Here is a 25,940-nt window from a genome sequence, read left to right as displayed (position 1 = left end):
CCACGCCCAACCGTCATAGAGATAGAGGGAGGGGTTACCATCTGAACTTCCGGCTTAAAAGCGAAAGCCTCTCTACGCTACGTGTTTAACCCATCTACGTCGTTTCTTTTGTATACCGCCTTCCTGTGTTGGTATACGCGAGGCGGTTTACAAGGAAGCGAACCAACATGCGCCACGAAGGTCGCAGTTCTTATAACGGACCCGCATCCAATACAAATAAGTCCCCACAAAAACAAGCCCCTGTCAGCCCCTCTTTTCCATCATCTGAGATGATGGACTCCTGTCTCGGCCGCCGCCTTCTCTCTGGGCGAGGGCGCCAGTCTCGGCTCAACTAAAGCCCTGGATTTCTCCATGTTCTCTGCGGGCAGCTCCCCTCCCTCCTCCAGGCCTTGGCGAGCCTGAAAGCTTTTGTTGTGCCCCTCTGCGGTGGTTCTATCTCTATGCGCCAACCAGCCTAGGCGGGGCAGGGGAGGGAAATCCTGAATTCAGAAGCGGAGGCTGCCCTTTCCCCCTGCGGCCTCGCTTCGAGGAGCAGCCGGGTGGCGGAGGCTCTTCTGAACTCGGCGGTCTCCTTTGGCTTTGCAGTGGATGCAGGCAAGGAATCCCTTCACTCCGGGGGACGCCCTGTCCCCCCCCTTCGGGGACTACAATGGCGCCGTCTGCCCGGAGTGGCGGCCTCCCTGAGGCTTCCGCCCGGAGTTGGCGCGCCTGGCGTCCCTCCCGCCCCGCCCCGCCTCGAGTCCTGGGCGGTCTGCTTCGGAATCCCGGCGCCTTTCTTTTCCCTCCTGGGGGCCCTTCTGTGCCTCCCTCTGCTCACTTTCCCCGCCGCCCTGCTCCCTCTTCCTTCGAAATTGTGGTAAATGGCCAGGTAAGGTTTGACCTAGATGAAGCCACGGGTCCGACAACAACTCCTTTCTTAATACTGTATTTACATGCTGTCTAGTAACAAGCTGCAAGAAGGAGTGATTTCCAGTGCAATATAATACAACTATAAACTAAGTATAAAGAGGAAAATATAATCAGAATTTAAAAAAATCCAACACATGCGAACTCAGGGTTTAGATTTTGATGTAAAGGGCTTTATCCAATTGGTACTCTGGCAGGCGAGGGTTTTTTTTATCGGAGTTGTCTGCTAATGGAGGGGGAGGGCAAGCAGTTTTTCATAGAATCATAGAGTTGGAAGAGACCACAAGGGCCATCGAGTCCAACCCCCAATTTTTGCCCACCAACTGTCCAGAACAGATATTTGGAGTGCAGGGAGGTGACAGGGGGAGAAAGAATTTGCAAAAATTGCATTAGCAGTCACTTCTGCTGAAGCAACAGTGCATGGACAACTACTTGGAAATAAGTTTTACTAATTTTCATTTGCAGAAATCCAGTATAGGCCTTATTACAGTGGAGCCTTGACTTACATAAGCCTCTTCTTGCGGACATTCCAAATTACATCCGCAGCAAACCCGGAAGTAAGCACCAGGTTTGCTGTGATTTGCGCATGCATGGAAGTGGCTGCCGCTGAATGCGCACATGCACAAGATGCCTCTTCTAGCATCCTATTTCAACCAACGAAAGAACCTCCGGAATGGATTATGTCCGTAAGTAGAGGTTCCACTGTATATCAATACCAAATTACAATGCCAATTCAAATACAAATCAATAACATAACCAATTATAAAAATTAAGTGGCCCCCTGCATGCTGTACTTCAAGGTCTACTAATTCCCTTTAATTCTGCTTCCAAACTATTACTCAGTCCAATTACAATCCAATCTTGATAAAAGCCCTTATACCACAGTTACAATGATTTAACTTCAATTTGTATTAACACATTTAGTAATATATAAGTTCGCTAGTGAAGTTATCCTTCTTCCTGTGTCAGGTATTAATCCTAATCAATTGTTCTTTTATGTCTTTGTAAATATTTTGCCCATCTTGGTTGTTCCTGGTCTCCTTTGTGCCTTACGGCGCTGTTGACTTGGTGTCACTCTAAAGAGATCTCTCCTCTTTTGTTCTCCAGCCCCTCTGATTGCAGCTGTAAAATTCCATCGCCATTACTTTCAGTCCCAGGAGGGGATTTCCCTGGCGCCCTGCCAAAGCCCTGGCAAGCCTCCAAGCTCTCCCTTCTCTGTCCAACTGAAGAAATTAGCTAAAATTACTCGTAGAAGAGTGATCTGGTGCCCCGCCAAAGCCTTGGCAAGTCCTCAAAGTCCAATCCGTCCTCCTCTCAATCAAGGGAAAAATAAGAATTAACTCACTAGATTCCCAGTCTTTTAAACATTATTCCATACTGTTATGTTTTCCTCACACAATTCTATTTGTCATTGTAATCCATATCTAACCCTTCTCCCTTCATCTTCACTTGCTATATGAAAAAAGAATTGGGGGGGCTTTCTTGGGGGCGTTGCTGAGTCTTTTATGTAACAAAGTATTTATAACGAAGCCATTGGCTTCCCTCTGCAACACATACCGTTTTTTAGATCGAATGAAGTCATCATTCGAATTTAAATCTGTACGACCTTGTAGCTACAGTCATACCTCATGTTACGTCCGCTTCATGTTACGTTCTTTCAGGTTACGTCCTGCGGCGACCCGGAAGTACCGGAAAGGGTTACTTCCAGTTTCGCTGCATGCGCAGAAACGCAAAATGATGTCATGCACAGAAGCGGCGAATCGCAACCCGCATGTGCGCAGACGCGCCACTGTGGGTTGCACTCTTTTCATGTTGCGAACGGGCCTCCAGAATGGATCCCGTTCACAACCAGAGGTACCACTGTATTTCAATTCAGCAATCCTTAATCTTGTCCCATCATTACCAGCACACATCTGTGCATCAATCTGTGCATTAATCCTAATTAAATTCTTAATGAACAGAAGAACTGCTCCTTCTTAATGGCACTGTTGGAGGATTACCAACAGCTGAAGTGCTTTTTCATTCAGCGCATCCCTGCCTCCCGCATTCCATGTCGGAGCGAAAGCCAGGTACCGAGATGATCTGCGAGTGAAACTTCCCCCAGGGTTGGGGGAGTTTACAAAGATAATTACCCTCAGTCATCTTTGTTTATTCCTTCGCCAACAATCTCTCGTTTTCGTGGGAGCTGCGCCATTGAGGCAACTGGAACCGGAAGCTGCAACAACTACTTGGATTCTTGAGAGTTTAAAAAGCCCAGGAAAAGAAAAACATTTTGCCCGATTCTGAAAAGTGTACCCCCCCAAAAGAGATACCCATTCCCTGATGGAAGATAATCTCAGTACCTGGCTTGGGACATATGGGAGGAGACAGTCCCAGGCTGTTTAGGACTTTACAAGTCAGCATCAGCACCTGGAACTGGGTCTGGAAACAGACTGGAAGCCAGTGCAGATGACAGCACTAATCATAATATGATAAGCACGCGGGTGGCACTGTGGTCTAAACCGCTGAGTCTGAGCTCCTGTTGCTCTGTCCCAGCTCCTGCCAACCTAGCAGTTCGAAAGCATGCCAATGCAACTAGATAAATAGGTACCGCTGTGGCAGGAAGGTAAATGGCGTTTCTGTGCACTCTTGCTTCCATCACAGTGTCCTGTTGCACCAGAAGCAGTTTAGTCCTGCTGGCCACATGACCCAGAAATCTGTTTGTGGACAAACGCCAGCTCCCTCGGCCTGAAGGCGAGATGAGCACTGCAGTCCCATAGTCACCTTTGACCAGACTTAACCATCCAGGGGTCCTTTACCTTTAGCTAATATGGTTAGATGGGCCAGCCCCAGTTAACAGTCTTACAACCCTATTCTGGACAAGCTGAAGTTTGTGGCCTGTTTTCAAAGGCAGAACCACAAATGCTACACTGAACTTGTCCAAAGGGTAGATTACCAGAACGTGGATAACCAAAGCAGATAAATCCATGTAGATAGGATTGCAGTTGGCAAATCAGCAAAAGCTGATAAAAGGTATTCCGGGCCAGGCTTAGATGTTTTTGACTTCCAATACAGTGGTACCTCGGGTTAAGTACTTAATTCGTTCCGGAGGTCCGTTCTTAACCTGAAGCACCACTTTAGCTAATGGGGCCTCCGGCTGCTGCCGCGCCGCCGGAGCACGATTTCTGTTCTCATCCTGAAGCAAAGTTCTTAACCTGAAGCACTATTTCTGGGTTAGCGGAGTCTGTAACCTGAAGTGTATGTAACCTGAAGTACCACTGTATTACATTCTATTATCTTGCGGCATATCTGTTTGTGGCCATTGTTTCCCCCCTGTTCTGTTACTATAAAGGTTCTTTCATATGCCATACAGTGCACATCATGAATATTCACAGCCCAATCCTATGCAAAATGGAGGATAACAAGGGCTGTTGGAATCAGCAGGCCTAATTCTCCATAGGGTAGAGCAGATGGCCTTCAATAAATGTCTCTGGTCTCCGCATTTTGTATATAGACTGAAGCAAAAACCTTGTAAGCTAAAGCCTGGAAAGTCGTTCATAAAAGTCTAAATTTCCTTCATTTATAACCACTAAAACCCCCTTGGAAGCAGGAGAAAAGGGGGGGGGGACTTTGACTGTTTAAGCCTGCAGGAGAGGGAGTAAAGAAAGACAAGTTTCCACCGTCTCAAACCTGGGAACAGGGTGTCAGAGACAGAAATTGTTGGAGATGTTCATTGACTGCGAATGGAACACTTTGACAGATAGCTAAAAAAGAGAAATAAACTGATTCCAATGTTGCCTTTTGCATTCTAAAGAAACAAAATATCTGAAAAATGAAAGTAATTTTCCTTTGTTGGACTTGCCTTAAAAAGATAGATACAAATAGAAATTGTCTCCTCTAGAGGGAGCTTGTTAAATTGCTGCTGCAGTCTACTTGGGGACTTGACAGCTGTGAGATTAAGATTGTGGGACCAGTCCTTTTGACCTTGAATAAAAATGTGCTGGGAGGAAGTTTTGGTGCTTGCTTTATGCAAGACAAGTGCTTTGTTGGAACAGATGCATGAGAAGATGGATTTGATGAATGAGAAAACGGACTTGATGACTGTTGTGGTCAATAACTGCGGACAAACAGGGAATACTGATACAGAAATCATTCAGGGACCAACTCAGGAACCTGTATTGATTGGGCAAGTGCAAGTGCAGAAGATAATGGAGGAGCTTGCAGTTGCACCTCAAATAATACAAATGGAGAGATCCAAGGCCCTGCAGGAGAATAAGCCGCTGTTTTTGAAGATTGAAGTTGGAGTGGGCCAGGGGGAGTCTGGGGCTGAAGAGGTTCTTAACTTCGGAGGGACTTTGAAATATGCTCTTAAATATTTTTTGGATTACATTGATGACTGTGGGGACTGTAGGGAATGGGCTGGTTTGATGAAGGGAGATGGAGACAATTTTGGGCTGGAACCTCCCAGAGACCTACTCCTCAATGAGAAAGGAAAGAAATTAAGAAAGAGACCAACAAAAGACAAGGGAAAGTACAGGTATAAACAAGAAGAAGAAGATCTGCAGAAGGGACATGGAAGAGATTTAAGAGCCTCGGACATAAGATTACCAGATTGATGGACTAGATGGAATGGACAGTAAGGACTGACATGACCCGAGACCAGGAAGAAGAGACGTTGGATGAAGATTGGAAGAAAATTTATAAAGAAATATTTTTATTTAGGGAATTAGCCTAAAATTAATGAATATTAGGGAAAATGTTGGAATGAAACTATATGGCTTTAGTAGAAATGATATAAGGAGTCATGTATAAATGAGTATTAAGTTTCAAGCTCTAAGGTATTTTACGGTAAGATAAGGTTAAATAAATCAAGGCAATTTGAATAACAGAATATGGGGAAAGATGGAAAGGATTTGCTGAGTTAATAGGATAAATTGTTAAGATAAATTATTCAATAAAAATTGAGAAAGATGGAAAGAATTTGCTGAAATAACTAATTAAACTAGAATACAAAAAGGGAGGTGTGAGGAGGTCAATGAGACAAGGAAATGGAAGTTAAAGATATGTAATATGGGATTTGTGGGTTTTTTTTTCTTTCTTTTTGTGGTATTGTTATATTGTTTTTTATGTTTTGTTTTTTCTGTTCTTTTTATGTATTGTAGTGTTGTTTCCTATTTTTTCTTCTTTTCTGTAATCCTGAAACTCTTAATAAATATTATTTTAAAAATAAATAAATGTCTCTGGTCTAAAGAATGTGGCTTGTGGCATATTCTGCAGCATGTGGGGCTTACAGATGAGTTAGACTGCACAGGGTTAGACTGCTCATTTCGTTGCAGAACTTGCAGTGAAGTGAGCAGCCTAATCCTATGCATGCTTCTCACATGTAAGTCCCTCTCAGATCAGTTGGACTTGCTTCTGAATAAACAAGCTTAGGATCAGGCTGAATGTTTCTGAATTCTCAGTGATTCTGATAATGTATTCAAAAGGAGTATATTTGCATAGTGAGCTTATATATCATATGGTGTTTTCCAGATGTTTTTTCCCATTGCAAATAGAATCCAATTTACGAAGGAACATTAACATTTCAAGTATTAGAACACAATGAACGTTACAGTAGAAATGCCAAAGGAAATATTTCTGATGAGAGATCATCCTTCATTATTCAGATCCTGCGAGACTGGGTCGTATGTATTAATACGAGATTGTGTATGTATATTTTGTACTGTTTAAATGAGAGCCGAACTGAGGCATAATTCAGTTTCTCTCATAATTCATTTTTGTTAATACAATTTGAGGCAGTGTTGACAAGAGGCACAGTCCAGAAAGGAAATTGATGTTTTAAATTAGAAAGCAGAGGCATGATATTCCCAAAGCCAGGAATTTTAAATCCTGCTGCTGTGAATGCGAGAGATTTAAACACGAACTTCATGTCTAATTAACTAATGAAATTTGCTGCTACAGGATGTGGCGGCCCATCGCTCAGACAGCTTTAAAAGGGAATTAGATAAATTTGTGAATGGTAAATTTATCTAATCCTTAATGGACACTCCTTGTTCAGAGTCTGGATACCTTTGAATGCCAGTTTGTTGTTGTTTAGTTGATTAGTCATGTCCAACTCTTCATGACCCCATGGACCAGAAAGCCCGTTAGTGAGGGACAAACAGCAGGAGGGGGGCTGTTGCCATTATGCCTTCTCAAATACCGTATTTTTCGTCCTATAGGGCGCACTGGCCCATAGGACACACCTCGTTTTTTGGGGGGGGAAATGAATAAAAAAAAATTATTTCCTCCCCCCAGCCGCGGCTGCCGCCCTAAGCCTTGCGCACACCTGCCTGAAGCACGGGGCGCCCTCCGGAGGGCTCCCCGTGCTTCGGGCGGCAGGCTGACGCCCCAAGCCTCGCGTGCCCTGCGGGACCTCCCGCCGTGCTTGCAAGGCTTGCAGATAGCTTCCTGAAGCCTGGAGAGTGAGAGGGGTCGGTGCGCACCGACCCCTCTCACTCTCCAGGCTTCAGCGAAAGCCTGCATTCGCCCCATAGGACGCACACACATTTCCCCTTCATTTTTGGAGGGGGAAAAGTGCGTCCTATGGGGCGAAAAAAATACGGTATATCTGAATTGTCTGTGCTGGAAACAAGATGTAAGATTGGACAGCCTGATCCAGCAGGGCTATTTCTCATATAATATATCCTGTTGAAATTGGGGTGTAAGAATATAAGCTTAATAGCTATTCTCTTGTATAATAAATGCTTTCCCTTTTCTAGGTATTTTTGGTATGCCGGAAAAACTTTCTGGAGGCAACACAGCACAAGACATGATGCCGTTGATGATCTCTGATGAGGGCCCTAAAAAAAGGAACTGGGGCTTACTGGTCACCGGCGTTATTGGTGGGACATTAGTGGCCCTGTACTCTGTTGCCACGCCATTTATTGCTCCTGCGCTGAGGAGGCATTGCCTGCCATATGTCCCTGCAACTTCAAAGCAGGTTGAAAATGTCCTGAAGATGCTAAAGGACAGAAATGGACCCCTGGTTGATATCGGTAGTGGTGATGGGCGCATTGTGAGTCAAAGTCAGGTTTTGTTCTTGTTGGCGCCATGCTAGTGTATGTTGACCTTTGTGGCACTGTGCTCAAAGTGTATGTAGCTTTCATACAGGGCTAGGACTGGGTGAGACGTAGGAACACATGAAGCTGCTTTGACGGATCCATTGGCACATGCAGTCCAGTCTTGTTTGGTCTCATTGGCAGCAGCTCCCAGGCAGAGGTTTCTTTCCCAGTCCTGCTACCTAAATCCTTTAATTGGAGATGTTTCCGGTTGACTTGCCAATCATGTGCATTACATTTGAACTATAAAGCAGCACATCAGTAGAGCTGCCAGCTGCAGTCCAGTGTCCCCTGCCACACACACGGGCACTTTAAAATCTGCTGCTAAGTCGGGTGTTGAAGCACCTCTGACTTCTCCTGCCCTGTCCACCATCTCAGGCATTTTGCACACTCCCTGCTGCTCTGGCAGTTGGGACTCCACCTCCTAGGACAAAAGGACAAGAGGAAAAATGAGAGGGAGGCAGAGTTTCTGTGACTGCCTAACTTCCTGGTTCAGGCTTCCATTCTAACCGCCAGGCTGGCAGGGCTTTGCAGAGCAGTGCTGCCGCAGTCACAGGCTGGTTGCTGAGGGATGATGATGGCTGGGCCTCGTCCCTGTGCCAGGTCCAGCCGGGCCCAGCAGTTGGGTTGAGATCAGGCCTAAGCCAGTGATGACTGTGAGACTAGCTTGATATAATAATAATAATAATAATAATAATAATAATAATAATGATGATGATGATGATGATGATGTATACCCTGCCCATCTGGGCGGCTTCCAGCAGAATATTAAAATACAATGATTCATCTAGTATTAAGAGCTTCTTTTAACAGGGCTGGCCTCAGATGTCTTCTAAAAGTCAGATAGTTGTTTATTTCTTTGACATCTGGTGGGAGGGCGTTCTACAGGGTGGGCACCACTACCAAGAAGGTCCTCTACCTGGTTTCCTGTAACTTCACTTCTCGCAGTGAGGGAACTACCAGAAGGCCCTTGGCACTAGATCTCAGTGTCCAGGCTGAACGATGGGGGTGGAGACGCTCCTTCAGGTATACTGGGCCTAGGCAATTTAGGTCAGCACCAACACTTTGAATTGTGCTTGGAAACGTACTGAGAGCCAATGTACTGGGAGCCAATGTAGGTTTTCAAGACCGGTGTTATATGGTCTCGGTGGCTGCTCCCAGTCACCAGTCTAGCTGCCACATTCTGGATTAGTTGTAGTTTCCGGGTCACCTTCGAAGGTAGCTCCATGTAGAGCGCATGGCAGTAGTCATGTAGAGCCATGTAGAGCGCATGACAGAGTAGTACCACTCGGGCGAGACAGTTCGCAGACAGGTAGGGTCTCAGCCTGCGTACCAGGTGGAGCTGGTAGACAGCCGCCCTGGACACAGAATTGGCCTGTGCCTTCATGGACAGCTGTGAGTCCAAAGTGACTCCCAGGCTGCGCACCTGGTCCTTCAGGGGCACAGTTACCCCTTCAGGACCAGGGAGTCCTCCACACCAGCCCGCCCCCTGTCCCCCCAAAACAGTACTTCTGTCTTGTCAGGAGTCAACCTCAATCTGTTAGCCACCATCCATCCTCCAACCGCCTCCAGACACTCACACAGGACCTTCACCACCTTCACTGATTCTGATTTAGAAGAGAGGTAGATTCATCAGATCCTAGAGTGGTTCAGCCCTGCCTGCTCCCCCCCCCCCCGGAATGCCTCATTTGGAAGCTGGCAGGAGACCAGCTCATCTGGAAGAGCCCTGGAGGAACGGTGGTTTGGATTTCTCTGACCACCTCTCAGCAGGCATATGGGCAACGGGACCAAGGGTGGAGCATGATGGAAGAAGTTGCAGCTCTTGTCTTTTTAAACCATTGCAGGAGAAAATACATTATCAGGCAACCCTGATAGTAAGTGGCTCCAAACGATTGCATCACCTGCTTGTTATGAGCAAATTGACAGATTTCCGTTAAAGTGAATAGCCAAATCGATTTATTCAGATATTTGCAAGGCTGAGATCTGCAATTGAACAGATAATTGCTTCAACAAGAAAACATTCCTTTTATGATTCCTATCGTATATACAGGTGAAACTCGAAAAATGAGAATATCTTGGAAAAGTTCATTTATTTCAGAAATTCAACTTAAAAGGTGAAACTAATATATGAGATAGACTCATGACATGCAAAGTGAGATGTGTCAAGCCTTTATTTGTTATAATTGTGATGATTATGGCGTACAGCTGATGAAAACCCCAAATTAACAATCTCAGAAAATTAGAATATTGTGAAAAGGTGCAGTAGCTATTCAATCCATAACACCTGCAATGGGTTCATGAGCCTTTAAATGGTCTCTCAGTAAGAAGCACAATCATGGGGAAGGCTGCTGCCCTGACAGTTGTGCAGAAAGCCATCACTGAGACCCTCCGTAAGGAGGGAAAGCCTCAAAAGGTAATTGCAGAAGAAGTTGGATGTTCCCAAAGTGCTATATCGAAGCACATTAATGGAAAGTTTTTTGGAAGGGAAAAGTGTGGAAGAAAAAGGTGCACAAGCAGCAGAGATGACCGCAGCCTGGAGAAGATTGTCAGAAAAAGACCACTCAAACGTGTTGGGGACTTTCACAAGGACTGGACTGAGGGAATTAGTGCATCAAGAGCCACCACACAGAAATGGATCATGGAGATGGGCTTCAAATGTTGTATCCCTCTTGTCAAGCTGCTCCTGAACAAGAAACAACGTCAGAAGTGTCTTACCTGGGCTAAAGAAAAAAAGAACTGGTCTGTTGCTCAGTGGTCCCAAGTCCTCTTTTTTGATGAGATCAACTTCTGCATCTCATTTGGAAACCAAGGACCCAGAGTCTGGAGGAAGAATGGGGAGGCACACAATGCTAGATGCTTGAAGTCTAGTGTGAAGTTTCCACACTCTGTGTTGGTTTGGGGAGCAATGTCATCAGCTGGTGTTGGTCCACTGTGCTTCATTAAGTCCAGGGTCAACACAGCCGTCTACCAGGAAATTTCGGAGCACTTCATGCTTCCTTCTGCAGATGAGCTTTATGGGGATGCTGATTTAATTTTCCAGCAGGACTTTGTCACTGCCCACACTGCCAAAAGTACCAAAACCTGGTTCAGTGCTCATGGGATTACTGTGCTTGATTGGCCAGCAAACTCGTCTGACCTGAACCCCATAGAGAATCTATGGGGCATTGCCAAGAGAAAGATGAGAGACATGAAAACGAGCAATGCAGAAGAGCTGAAGGCTGCTATTGAAGCATCCTGGTCTTCCATAACACCTCCGCAGTGCCACAGGCGGATAGCATCCATGCCACATGGCATTGAGGCAGTAATTGACGCAAAAGGGGCCCAAACCAAGTACTGAGTACATATGCATGCTTCTACTTCTCAGAGGTCCAATATTGCTCTATTTTGCAATCCTTGTTTTGCTGATTTCATTTAATATTCTAATTTTCTGAGATTGTTAATTTGGGGTTTTCATCAGCTTTACGCCATAATCATCACAATTATAACAAATAAAGGCTTGACATATCTCGCTTTGCATGTCATGAGTCTATCTCATATATTAGTTTCACCTTTTAAGTTGAATTACTGAAATAAATGAACTTTTCCACAATATTCTATTTTTTCAAGTTTCACCTGTACATGCAATAAAAATTAAATCCCATTGAACTCTGTATGCAATGCTATACATGTCTAAGATCCTGATGTATGTTTGCCTTATTGAAATTATTTCTGTATTTTCACAGAATACTAAGTTCTAATATTCGGTGTCCCAAGGAATCTGTTTATTTTACTGAACAAAGACTGATTTATCTTTTTGCAGGTAATAGCAGCTGCAAAAGTTGGATTCAAAGCTGTTGGTTATGAATTAAATCCTTGGCTCGTGTGGTATTCCAGGTACTGTGCCTGGAGAGAAGGAGTTCATCAGGATACCAAATTTTACATTTCAGACTTATGGAAGGTACGAGAACATTTACAACTATCAGCGATGCTAGTAAAATGGTCAGTTGCAATACTGAATATGGCTTTTAACGTTTAAAAAAATGCTGCATACTAATTTTGAAATTCCAATGGGAAATAAGAATTGGAGCACACATATTAAGTTAAATTAAAACCAGAGGCAAAATGGCAATTCTCCTTTCCCCCTTTCTTCAACCTTTTTGTTTGTGTCTGTCTTTGGGCCAAACTAGAGGCCGGGTGGCCCACCCATTAGGCAAGGTGAGGCGACCACCTTGGGCAGCAAGATCCTCAGGAGCAGCAGCAGATCTGGTCTCCAAGGGAGGCATCACCTCCTGCTGCTGCTGCTGCTGCATCCTCCTCCTTTGATGCGAAATCTGCCCCCTTCTTTTCAGCCACCTCCTCAATGCCACCTCCACAGCGGCCTCTTGGCAAATAGGCTGCGGATCTGCTACGCCTAGGGAGGAAATGGCGGGGGCTGCCTTCTAGGGTCTTCTCAACTCTGCATCTGCACAGCGTGATTCAGAGTGGGGCCCTTTCCCCCTGTGACGGCCTTTGATTCCCACTCAACCATCAGATCAGGTAAATTTGATTCTCCCCTCCTTGTTCCTGATGTAGGTCTTCACTCACCCCTTCTTCCCTGATGGTGAAGGGGGCACTCTTTTGTGGTTTGCCTCAGGCACCAAAATGTCTTGGGCCAGCCCTGACTAGAGGTCATAAGAGCAGGTGGGTCTTTAGGTCTGCCATCTCTCAGCCCCTGTCACAATCTGAATTTGCAGGGTGGGGTGGTTGCACTGTGCTGCTCTTTAGACACATAGAAGACTGGGTTTATCTCTGGCTTTATCTATGTACAAGCCCACATTCATTCAGTCATTCAGTGTGAAGTCTTGTTGCTTTCCCTTTTGGTAATGTCTATAAAAGACATCCTTTACTCTCCTTTAACGCAACTAAACCTCTCTCTCCTATAACTCTTTCAAGACTCCTTGCTTGGTGTCTTCTCTCTTTCCTCTTTCTTGAATTCAACTTGCCTAATCTATTTTGCTCATCTTTAATGGTCACAAGACTCCTTTTTTCTGTTCTCCTTGTATTCTGTAATCTTGTTTCGTTGTCCTTTTGAAGCCCAAAATGGCAAAAAGTTCTGTTTCTCTGGCTAAAAGTTATGATCTGAGCTGTGGGAACTGGAAGTTTTTGAATGCTCTTATCTTTTGTGTTTGTAACACTGGGATTTCATGGTGTTGTCTTGCTATTTTATTTATTGTAGGCCACTTTGTTAGCTGTTTTCCCCAAAAGCTCAAACAGTTCAAAGGAATTAAATTAATTTCCACTACTGAACCTCACCATTTCTTCCTTGCTGCTCCCAGTTGTTTGAATTCTTTATCTCCTGGTTTTGATCTGCCTCTTTTCATTGCTGTATTTAAATTAATGGGCCATCCCCAACCCAGAACCCACAGGTTGTTTTGGGATACAAGTTCCATCAGAGTTAGTGAATAAGCAGGTTACCTTTTCACTGTTAATCTGATATGTTCTCATGAGAGTTAGTTGTTAGATGGCTGTGACTTTAAAAGAAACAGGAGCTTTTCAGAGGGTGGTAGACTAAGCAGTTCCTCTCATTTAATATACCGTAATTATGTTTGAAATTCATGAAAATATAATGAAAGAGAAACATAAAAAGACTGGAACAGGAATCTTTAATATTGGACCAGCCTACCAAATTATTTATTCCTTGTTAAATATTAGAAATATCTCTCTTCTTAAGAAACCGTAGCCTAGAAAGTTTGTTCTTGAGTGTAATATAATCAGTATCCCAGCTTAGAGACCAATCTAGGCTTCTTACGATTGAAGTAAAGCCTAGGAAGAACACACAAAATGAATTGTTTAGAAGATAAGTTTAGAAAATGAGACTTTCATTTGCTTATGCAGCAGAAATTCAGATAGGTGTTTTTTAGTGGCAGGCAAGTCAAAGTAGCAAAACTCGCCACCAGTTTCCTTCTGTCGTCCATATGTAGAAACGGAGCAGGGATCTCCACTGCAGTGCATTATGTTTTTTTTATAATTTTTTTTATTGGTTTTACAGCATTTTTTAGACAATACAAACAAATAAAAAGACAAACAAACATGTATAATTTCATAACCTTTTTTCCATAATCCTCCTTTCTCGGACTCCCCCATACCTCCCCTTTCTACATCCCAATTTACCAAATTATTTCAGCAGCTTCTAAACAGTTTTATCAAATATATATCATCTTAGTCCTTTCTGTTACTTAATCTTATATTGCTGTATCTCTTTTTCTCTCAACACCTCTGCATTTTAACATTCCTCAATTTTATAATAGTTCTTAAGATAAATTCTAAATTTCTTCCAATCCTCTTCCGCCGTCTCTTTCCTCTGGTCGCGGATTCTGCCAGTCATCTCAGCCAGTGTCATATAGTCCATCACTTTCATCTGCCATTCTTCCACGGTGGGTAGATCTTGTGTCTTCCAATACTTAGCAATGAGTATTCTTGCCGCTGTCGTAGCATACATAAAAAATGTTCTATCTTTCTTTGTCACCAATTGTCCGACAATGCCCAAGAGAAAGGCCTCTGGTTTCTTAGGGAAGGTACATTTAAGTACTTTTTTCATTTCATTATATATCATTTCCCAGAAAGCCTTAATCTTCGGGCACGTCCACCAAAGGTGATAGAAAGTACCTTCAGTTTCTTTACACTTCCAACACTTATTGTCAGGCAAATGATAAATTTTTGCTAGCTTGACTGGGGTCGTGTACCACCTATAGATCATTTTCATAATATTTTCCTTTAAGGCATTACATGCCGTGAATTTTATACCGGTGTTCCACAACCATTCCCAGTCAGCAAACATAATGTTATGACCAATGTCCTGAGCCCACTTAATCATAGCCGATTTAACTGTTTCATCTTGTGTATTCCATTTCAGCAGCAAATTATACATTCTTGACAAGTTCTTAGTATTGGGTTCTAGCAATTCAGTTTCCAATTTTGATTTCTCCACCTGGAAACCAATTTTCCTGTCTTGTTTATAAACCTCCATTATTTGATAATAATGGAGCCAATCTCTTACTTTAGGTTTCAATTTCTCATGACTCTGTAGCTTCAATTTATCTCCATCTTTTTCCAAAATTTCCCAATACTTTGGCCATTCGGCCTCCATATTAAGCTTTTTCAATGCCTTAGCCTCCAAGGGTGACAACCATCTTGGGGTTTTATTTTCTAACAAATCTTTATATCTTATCCAAACATTATATAAAGCTTTTCTAACAATATGGTTTTTGAAGGCCCTTTGCACCTTGATTTTGTCATACCATAAATATGCATGCCAACCAAATTCATTGTTGAAACCTTCCAAATCCAGAATGTCTGTATTCTCGAGGAGCATCCACTCTTTCAGCCAGCAAAACACTGCTGCTTCATAGTACAGTTTTAAGTCCGGCAGGGCAAATCCCCCTCTTTCTTTAGCATCCGTCAATATTTTAAATTTTATTCTGGGCTTTTTGCCCTGCCAGACAAATTTCGAAATGTCTTTCTGCCACCTCTTGAAACAGTCCATCTTGTCAAGGATCTGCAAGGTTTGAAACAAAAATAACATTCTAGGCAATACATTCATTTTAATAACTGCAATTCGGCCTAGCATTGACAATTTCAAATTTGACCATATTTCTAGATCTTTTTTAATTTCTGACCAACATTTTTCATAATTGTCTTTGTACAAGTTCAAATTTTTAGATGTCAAGTGAACCCCTAGGTATTTCACCTTCTTGACGACTGCCAAACCTGTCTCATCCTGAAATTTCTCCCTCTCCATGACTGTTAAGTTTTTTTCTAAAACTTTAGTCTTTTGTTTATTCAGTTTGAATCCGGCTACCTGGCCAAATTGTTGAATTATCTCCAACACCCTTTTCGTACTAGTGTCTGGCTCTTGTAAAGTCAATACTAAATCATCTCTAAAGGCCCTTAACTTGTAATGTTTAGCTCCAACCTGTACACCTTTAACCTGCTGGTCATCTCTAATCCACTGCAGTGCATTGTTGCCATTAGACAGCTGGAGGAAAATGTTTAATTTAACTTAAATACAGATTTTCTGATTCTTAGAGTGTAAAAGAAAGAACTAGATGTACTTTTTCAACACGTTACACACACATGGTCTGTACTAAGTAGACAGACAAACAGAATTTTTAGAGGATGAATATTTATGACTACCTTTTTTTTAATAGGTCAGTTTTTCCCAGTACACAAATGTTGTTATATTTGGAGTACCTCAAATGGTAAGTTTCTGTTATTGAATCATAAAATTATCTAGAATGTTGGTATATAGAAATCAAGTAGAACCTTTTTAATGAATAGGTAGGACATAATCCTTGTTTTATGTTGGGGGGTGGGAGTAGAAACTGCTTATTGGAAAAGCTAATCAATAAACTGAAACTGACACGGGGACAAATAAAAGAGGACGTCTTCGCTCCAGTATGGCTCCCCTTTATCACATACACAGCCCAACAAGACAGCGACAAGAACCCGCCGACAGCATACAAATCAATCTGGTTTCCTTGACCCAACAAGTTCTCCTCTCCCCACAAAGGCAAACAAATCCCATCACAGGCAACCACAGACAACCAACCACTCCTTGGGCCCCCAGCCTCTCACTACCAAGGAAACGTAACCAGCGAATAGACACAAAACCCCACAAGTACACTGCAAAAAAAATAAATGTCACCCCCTCCTCTTCCCCCCTCTTCTTCCTGACCTTATACTGTACTCAACACTAATGTCCCATAACAAATGTAACTGATCAGTAGAAAAGACTGTACAACTTGAAAAAGGAGACAAGGCATGTCCTTTTGTAAAGCATGAAAATCATTAATAATAAAAATTTAAAAAGGGGTAGAAACTGCTGCTAAAATGTGAAACTCTCCAGAAGTCTCCCCACAACCATTCAAGTGCATAGAGCCTTCCGCCCTCTACAGAGTGCTTATCGCAGGCTACGTCTGTTGTGTCTTCTGCTCATTTGCTATCAACATTTCTGTACAGCCAGTGTCTTATTCCACACTCAGCAAACCTCTTTTAATTCTTGCATCCCTCTACCAGCCCACTGAAGTCTTCCAAGGTGTTTCTAAGGTTCTGCCGAAGTCTTCTGACATTTAGTCCTCACTTGATTTTATAATTCCATACATTGTTTGACATGCATGTTCCACAGTAGGTCGTCCCTTGCCTAACTTCGAAATGAATTGGCAGTTCCTGGATGTTCTCTGTCAAGCACTGGAAAGCTAATGTTTTATATACCCAGTTAGTTATTCGTGTACATATCCTAGTGCTGAACACCATGTCCTCCCCACCGTCTGAAGGGGTCTTGTTCCTTCACAGATGCTGCAACTAGAGAAGAAGCTTGGAGAAGAGTTGGCGTCAGATGCCAGGGTCGTTGCCTGCCGCTTTCCTTTCCCGCACTGGAGACCAAAGCACAGCTTTGGAGAGGGCATTGATGCTGTGTGGGCATATGATTCAGAATCCTTTGGAATGAAAGAAGAAAATGATTTGATTAAGACTAAGTGCATTCTTTCTAATTAGTTTAAATTCCAGAAGTATTGCACTGGTGCCTTTAAACGGTGAATGTGAGCATCTTATAGATAGTATTGTGTCTCTTAGGCAGGTGGGAGAATATTTCAGTAGTGGTGGCACTAAATGCTTCCTGAATATTTCCTGTATCTTGCCAAGGAGGGCTTCAGCCATGAAAAATGCTTGTACAATTTCCCCCCACCCTAGTCATGGTTAGGTGGGATATAGCTTTAATTTAAAAAGTAAATGACAGAATTATGACTTACCAATTCTTAAAAATGCACTGGTAAAATGTGTCCTCAGTTATATGTGTATTTCACTCTAATGCATAATCAATTGTAATATCTAACAAGGTTTTATTAAAAATTGGGCTGTCTGATACAGCTAACTTTCCTTTGAGTATTCTTTGTGCTTTACGATTAGATGAAGACCTTAGACACCCTTCCTCTGAAGCAGGTCTCTCCCTCGCTGCTTCTCTTCTGCCTCCCCTTTCCTACTCAATACACTTCCACTTCATCAGAACAAGAAACTGTATTGCCACATTTTATGAGGACAGATCTTTAAAGTGCCTGCCAGGGTGCAGGGCCACAGAAAGAGTACACCGTAGGGTGTGTGTGTGTGACTGGAGTTACAAGTCAGTACAAAGCATCAGAAGAAGCAGCCAATGGGAGGAGTTCAGCATCATGCTAAGTTAGTCACTTGGCAGTATACTAGTTGCACTAGCATACTAATGCAGTATACTACTAAGCGGTATACCAGTTGCTCCAGGGAAGGGAAGGAAGCCAGCACGGTTCTTCTGGCTGGTTGTATGTATGATTGATGTAGCCCCAACACTTCTGGTTGCACAGCCAGCTTCTGCATCCGTTGCACTGGATTTCATATTGTAGAACCATTATTTTTGCCTTTACTCCAGTGCAACAGCTCCTTGAACCAGTACTCAGAGAATGTTGAGTCCAGGCCAGTATGTTGGGGAGGGAATAAGCTTTTTGGCCCCTTTCAAAACTCAGGGTGTTGTTTTTTAATGTGAGCATTTGTGTGCATGTGAATAAGATGGGTGACATAAAAAAATTGTGAGGGTGTATGTATAATTTGACTAAAAAGTTGTAGGCATGGTCCATCTTTTGTTGTTAAGCTTTTTCTACACACACCTAATCTATTCTTCCTTCCGTACCTTTCTTAGAAAAGGATTATATTTACTGTTGGCAGGAAAGCACGCTCCACCTATGTAACCATGTTCATTAGCAGGTGCTGAAGTGCTCCACAAATCTTTCAAAAATAATTGCTTTTTTAATGAGTAGCTTCATGTGGGTATAGAATTTCAGCATGGCGGCATATTTATTAGTACTAATAATAAAGGGCAAAAGTGGTAAGGACCTAACAGAAGCAGAAGACATCAAGAAGAGGTGGCAAGAATACACAGAGGAATTATACCAGAAAGATATGGATGTCTCGTACACCCCAGGTAGTGTGGTTGCTGACCTTGAGCCAGACATCCTGGAGAGTGAAGTCAAATGGGCCTTAGAAAGCACTGCAAATAACAAGGCCAGTGGAAGTGATGGTATTCCAGCTGAACTATTTAAAATTTTAAAAGATGATGCTGTTAAGGTGCTACACTCAATATGCCAGCAAGTTTGGAAAACTCAGCAGTGGCCAGAGGACTGGAGAAGATCAGTCTACATCCCAATTCCAAAGAAGGGCAGTGCCAAAGAATACTCCAACTACCGCACAGTTGCACTCATTTCACACGCTAGCAAGGTTATGCTTAAAATTCTACAAGGCAGGCTTAAGCAGTATGTGGACCGAGAACTCCCAGAAGTGCAAGCTGGATTTCGAAGGGGCAGAGGAACCAGAGACCAAATTGCAAACATGCGCTGGATTATGGAGAAAGCTAGAGAGTTCCAGAAAGACATCTACTTCTGCTTCATTGACTATGCAAAAGCCTTTGACTGTGTCGACCACAGCAAACTATGGCAAGTTCTTAAAGAAATGGGAGTGCCTGATCACCTCATCTGTCTTCTGAGAAATCTTTCAGTTTCTGAGAAACAAGAAGCTACAGTTAGAACTGGATATGGAACAACTGATTTGTTCAAAATTGGGAAAGGAGTACGACAAGGCTGTATATTGTCTCCCTGCTTATTTAACTTATATGCAGAATTCATCATGTGAAAGGCTGGGCTGGATGAATCCCAAGCCGGAATTAAGATTGCTGGAAGCAATATCAACAACCTCAGATATGCAGATGACACAACCTTGATGGCAGAAAGTGAGGAGGAATTAAACCTTTTAATGAGGGTGAAAGAGGAGAGCGCAAAATATGGTCTGAAGCTCAACATCAAAAAAACCAAGATCATGGCCACTGGTCCCATCACCTCCTGGCAAATAGAAGGGGAAGAAATGGAGGCAGTGAGAGATTTTATTTTCTTGGGCTCCATGATCACTGCATATGGTGACAGCACCCACGAAATTAAAAGACACCTGCTTCTTGGGAGAAAAGCAATGACAAACCTAGACAGCATCTTAAAAAGCAGAGACATCACCTTGCCAACAAAGGTCCGTATAGTTAAAGCTATGGTTTTCCCAGCTATGTATGGAAGTGAGAGCTGGACTATAAAGAAGGCTGATCACCGAAGAATGGATGCTTTTGAATTATGGTGCTGGAGGAGACTCTTGAGAGTCCCATGGACTGCAAGAAGATCAAAACTATCCATTCTTAAGGAAATCAGCCCTGAGTGCTCACTGGAAGGACAGATCCTGAAGCTGAGACTCCAATAGAGAGTCAGACATGACTGAACGACTAAACACCACCACCAACAACAATATTAATGCCTACAATGAGGGGTTTATGTTTGCTGGACTTTATACTTGTGGGCATTAAAAAGAAAAAGGATATCAAAGGACGTAACAATTTAGGTTGTAATCCTAACGCTGTTTGCTTTGGCAGCAACCCCACTGAATTCAGCTGGACTTATTTCTGGTATGGTTAGGTTTGTGCTATTAGTTCTGAAACAGTTTTGAGAAAAGTGACCTCTGGATGGCTTGTGCACTCCATGAAAGGGGGCTGCATTTGAGAAAAGGAAAGCCAGTGTGGGGGCAGTGATTTCCCCCCTTCCTCTTTCTGTGTTTGCTCTCATTCCCCAGGAGTTTGCTACCAGCAGAGCCTCTCAGAGGAGTGTGTTGCATTGTTTCCTGCTCCCTGAGTGCTAAGAAGTTCCAAGGCAGCTTTCCAGTGCCAGTTTCTTTGCAATGCAAAAATACTGGACGTGTACGGAAAGAGCAGGTGGGAAGCAAGGAGGAATATATGGCAGGCAGCTGCACTAATAGCATCGATCCCAAAATAACAACAACAGCATTCACAAACCCCCTGATACACACACACACCTGCTTCTTGCCAGCAAGCCCCAAAGAAGTATTTGCCCAAATTCAAATGGCCAAAATTCAGACTGGCTCTTTTCTCTCACATGGCCTCCTTTCCAGGTTACAGACACATCAAATGGATTTTGCTGCAAATTCCTTTACCCATGATGCTTTTTTAAAAATCTTGTGCACTTTAATGTGTTTCTATGTACATTTGTACTTTCCTCTTTTGTGTACTTTTCAATAATACAATTCTTGAGATGCTTGTCTCTTTACTTTGCGTTGTTGTGACAGTGTTCAGTGATTAATCTGACCAGGTGATGACTTGAAACTGTCACCAGATAACACTTTGCAGACACAGCATAGTGTTGTGACTGATGGCACATTCCTGGGCATGTTTCGCAGAAGTCTCATTTTGTTTGATGGGGCAAGTGTGTTTACCATGGTTTATTTTCTAAGCAGGTGTATTTAAAACCATTAATAAGAACCCCCTGGTTCTAATCATACCTCTGCTCTGAATTTATTAGGTGACTTTCGGCAAGCCATTGTATCTCACCCTCAGAAGTGCAATATTAGGGTAATAAGTCTGGTCTAGCTTACAGGGTAGTCATCAGGCCAAAAGATGATGTTTGTGAAGTACTCTGAACCCTAGAAAAGGTGCTACTCAAATGCTAAGTATCCATGTCAGTTAAAGCTTAGAAGGCTGATGGTTCAAATCCCTCACGGGCAAAACATTTGGTGTAGTGGTTACAATTTTGGACTAGGGGAGATCTGGGTTCAAATCCTCACTTCACTGGATGATCTTGGCCCAGTTACTCTTTCTCTCAGGAACAACCTATTTCAGGTTGTTGTGAGGATAAAATGAGGGTAGAAAACCACGCACACAGCCTTGAGGAAAGGTGAGGAGATTACCTAAGGAGGCAGGATTCACAGGGGCAGCAGATCCTGTCTCCAAGGAATGCATTGCCCCCTGAAGGCTGGACCTGCCTCCTCCTCAGCCCCCCCCCCATGCCACCTCAAAGCAACCTCTTGGCAAATAGGAGGCGCTGCTGGTCTCCTCCCACCCTTGTCCCCAATGTAGATCTCCGTCCCCTGCTGCTGTTTATTCCTTATCAGGCTGGCCCTGCTAGTAGATAAAGTATGTGCATTTGGAGTTACTTCTAACCCTAGAGAGTGAAGAATTATCTGCAGTGATTGAGTGGAGTGTGGAAAATGCAGTGAATAAAGTGTTCAGCTATCTCAAAGGAATCTTCATATTTCAGAGTCCATTTGTTCCCCATGTTTAAGCCAGATCAATGCCGTATCATTGCAGGAAATTAAGAGCAGCATGTTATGAATTGCCAGTATGATAAGGAGTCTGAAATAGTTTAGAGTCTGGAGTTGCAATTGGCAAAGGACATGAAACAATTGGTCGTATGTATACGCAGAATAGATCCGTTGAAATCAATAGATTTAAGTACAGTAAGTCATGACTTTAGTCCTTTGATTTCAGTTAGTCTACTCCGAGTATAGCTTCACTTGAGACCACCTATAAAATTCACTTACTGTGTAATTTTGCAGGTGCCTGTTTATAAATAAGTTCTTTTGAGTTCAAAGTGCCTTGTTCCTAGGTAGGTGTGCATGCAATAGGTAGCCTTAGCTATGACTCCTGTACCTGTTTAGGTGGCAATAAGTCCCACTGAATTGAACTGGGCTTATTTATGAACATATACTTATAGCTATTCATTTGCTTTCAAAAATAAGAGTTATGGTTAAATAAGAAATTACGAAACCACACAAGTTTACAGCCAAGAGGTATGTCATAAGGGAGGGAGCCTGAGGACGTGAGAGAGAGATGTAACAATAATTAGTTTATTAATTCATTAATCATTTTGATTGAGGATGTGAGAAAAATGTAACGGAATTTACCATTCATATGTATGTATGTAACGGAATTTACCATGGATGGTATTCTTTCTGTCCAATAGAGTAGGTTTTATAGAAATATGCTCACTTTTTGCTTTATTCACACTCCTTAGCTTTTATTAGGTTTTTTTTTAAAAAAAAATAAAAAATAAATACTAGGGTTGAGTTGTTAGATTAACTAAGAAAACCAGAAGAGCCTTGCTAGATCCAACCAAGGGTCAACAGGCATGAGCAGGTTCCTTAAGAATGCAAGAAGCGTCCAGCTGGACCAGACCAGGGACCCATCTGCTCCAGCACCCAGTTCTCACAGGGGCCCACATGATGTCCATGGGGAGCCCCCCACCAGGAAGCCTCCAGGAAGCCTCCAGGAAGGCAGCACAGAAAAGTGGATCAAACTTTCATGGAAACTGATCCTGGTAGTAGAACACCTGACACAACCCTGAAACTTCCACAACAAACACACAGGTACTTAGGTAGAGGTGCCATTCTGGTTACACCAATGCAGTGCCAGAAAACAAGGTATGGCACTCCAAGGTTACACAGAAGGTTCCCCACCTTGGATGAGTTGCCTAAGTCTGGCCTATAAGCAAATGCATTCTTTGGATTCTCATTGCACGGTTTCTCAACACCCGGGGTCAGTAGTACACATGTCTTTGTTCATCATTTGACAATTGTTGCAGCAAGTGGCAATATACCCGAGTTGCCAAGGACCCTCTATAGACCCAGCACCACAGACAGAAGTTCTGTATTGCAGGTTTTGCTTTGGACAACTGATCTCTTGCTCCTATGTGCTTCTTGTGTGGAAAGCAGATGTGAAAAATGATACCAAAGGCAAATATTGCAAATTAAAGAATGAGAAGTGTAGGGCCTGCAAATTTTGAATATTGAGCTCCAAAGAGAACCCGAATATTTTGTTTGATTCAACTGCTAATGTGTTTGCTTTATGCACTTGTATGGCTGGCCGTGGACCTCATCCTGCTGACAGAGCCTTCTTCATTAAGCCTCTACTGGCTTAAAGTTTAGGGATAATCCTCACAGAATCATGTGAAATTCTTAATTTTTCAGTCACTGGTTCCCGTTTGGAAATCCATACTTCTTGATATGCAGCACTGAAGTGTTATCGGTCAAAATGCCTGGAACTGGCCTGTGTTCTACAGCCCCGTAGAGGGCTGGACTGCTAGGAGGAAAAGAAGCCCAGTGGCTGTGGGGTGGGTGAGGATTGCCAGGGGGGAGCCGATTGGCCCTTGAGGCTGGATCCTTCTGCCTGAGGGTGAGGTATGGCAGTTGGGGTCTTGGACCTCTACCTGGGGTCGCTTGGGAGCTGTGTGTGTGTTGCCTGCAATACTAGGGCAACACTAGGACTCCTTTGATGGGGGCACTGTGGGTGTTGTGGCCACTCCCACAGATTATCCAAATGGGCTGGGTCTCTCCATGTCTGGGTATTGTGTGGATGTCAAGGATGCTGGAGGTCTGACCGGTATTTTAGCAGCATCTTTGAAAAAAATATTTCTGCCACATTTTCCTTTTCTGCCATGGGCTGAGCTCTCGTTGCCTTTAGCAGTGGTGTATATCTGGACACACACACCCCGCCCCCACCACCAAAGTATAGGATTACTTTGTTTATGTCTTTATGCTTTCCTGGGGGGAATATTACATCTGCTTCACCTAGAGTGCATCAGTTAGTTTTCTGACATAAACTAGATAGCCCTGCAGCAACATGTCAGAAACAGCTGACAGCTCTGATGAGAGGGAAGTGCTTATAAATGTATTAATCTGAAGAGTGTGTATCTGTATTGGCATAGGTTTAGTATTTTAAGAGCTAACAATGAACTGGTGGCGGGGGGGGGGAGATAAATGCTTTGCATACATATTAAATTCCATTCACTGAAGTGGCTTTAAGGATGCTCTTGACTTTTCCTACTTTGCCAAGAGGAGAGAGAATATCAAGACAGCAGGATAATATTAATATCCCGGTACCCAGAGGATGGTCCTCCCTCACCATTCACTGCAGCAAGAAAACCCTGGAAGAGCAGGAGGAATCCTAGTGTTGGGAGGGATCACAAGGGTCAGAAATGCAGGATTTTTTTGCTCAAAGTGGGACTTGAACCCAGGACCCTGAAATGAGTGTTCTTCTGACTCAGCTATCCCAGGAGTCAACCATCCTCCTTTACCACTGTGCTTTCAGGATGGGGAAAATGGGGGGCTCTTTAAGGCAACAAGCAGAAGCTTCTCTGGATGAGACCTTCAACCATTGCCTTCTGCCTATAACAATTTCCAAGCCTGCTGCTGCTCTTCAGGGCAACAAGTCATCTGGGAAACTTGCATTCCTCTCGTGTTTGGCAGTGTCTGGCAGCTGCCTTGCAACACAACCAGCTTCATATTTTCATTCAACCAACCAGGAAACATCTCATTGAATATAGATGGAAAAACCAGGTCTGATGAATTTTGAATTATGATGTTAAATACCAGTTTCTAACATTCAAATGTGTAAATTAAAGGAAAAATTGCATGGTTTGAATCCCACTCCCAAACTTCTAATGTTTGCAAAATGTTGTATGAGCTCTAGTTTTCATACTACGTTTTTTCCAAAATAAAGCTAACAGATGTAGGTCTTCACAGTTTCACTAAAAGTAGAGTATGCTGGCCAAATATAACAAGTGTGAGTGTAGCATAGTGAGTATACAATGGGTAGAAGAAGCTATTGTGATTCAGTTAGCTGCACAAAGTTTGAATGGAATTCTTGGTTGCATTATGCAAGAAGTTTCAAGGTGGCATAAAGAAATGCTTTGGACTCCTGGTAGCTGTGTTGCACTGCAGAGTCTGCACATAAAATGCATCAATCTTGTTTAAGAAGAATGGTTTAGCCCCCTCTTCACTGACAAAAATCTTCAGGGAAAGCTTTGTTTACAATCTCTCTCTCTCTCTCTCTCTCTGTCCGTCCTCTGTAGAGAGTAAAAGACAATAACATACAGCAGCTGTTTTTGGACTACAATTCCCATCATCCCTGACTACTGGTCCTTGCTGGCTAGGGAGGATGGGAGTTGTAGTCCAAAAACAGCTGGAGACCCAAATGTGGGAAACTCTGTCATGAGAGTATCAGAATAATAAAACTGCACCAATCTGATTCTTTTTCCTTGCAAGGCCCCTTAAGCATAATGGTGTCAGATTAAAGATGTTCTGACTTGCAAAAGCTCATTC

General features: G+C 43.1%; 1 protein-coding gene across 8 annotated transcripts; it reads left to right on the top strand.

Annotated features, from left to right (window-relative positions):
* Positions 1-456: 456 nt before the first annotated feature.
* Positions 457-17,876, top strand: ATPSCKMT (ATP synthase c subunit lysine N-methyltransferase). Of its 8 annotated transcripts, XM_082234670.1 has the most exons (6): positions 743-868; positions 1,372-1,592; positions 7,647-7,942; positions 11,785-11,922; positions 16,151-16,201; positions 17,295-17,876. In XM_082234670.1, exons 2-6 carry the CDS (start codon positions 1,580-1,582, stop codon positions 17,493-17,495), a joined length of 699 nt encoding a protein of 232 aa, XP_082090796.1. In that variant the 5' UTR covers positions 743-868; positions 1,372-1,579; the 3' UTR covers positions 17,496-17,876. The 8 variants fall into 8 exon arrangements, with proteins under 8 accessions (XP_082090800.1, XP_082090802.1, XP_082090796.1 ...); XM_082234674.1 differs by lacking the exons at positions 743-868; positions 1,372-1,592 and adding an exon at positions 457-566; XM_082234676.1 differs by lacking the exons at positions 743-868; positions 1,372-1,592 and adding an exon at positions 483-594.
* The last annotated feature ends 8,064 nt before the right edge of the window (positions 17,877-25,940 follow it).

This window comes from Podarcis vaucheri, assembly GCF_965113315.1.
Source record: "Podarcis vaucheri genome assembly, chromosome: 8".
NCBI classification, from domain to species: domain Eukaryota; kingdom Metazoa; phylum Chordata; class Lepidosauria; order Squamata; family Lacertidae; genus Podarcis; species Podarcis vaucheri.
Note: the sequence above shows the minus strand (reverse complement) of the source record. Positions and strands in the feature narration are given on the sequence as shown.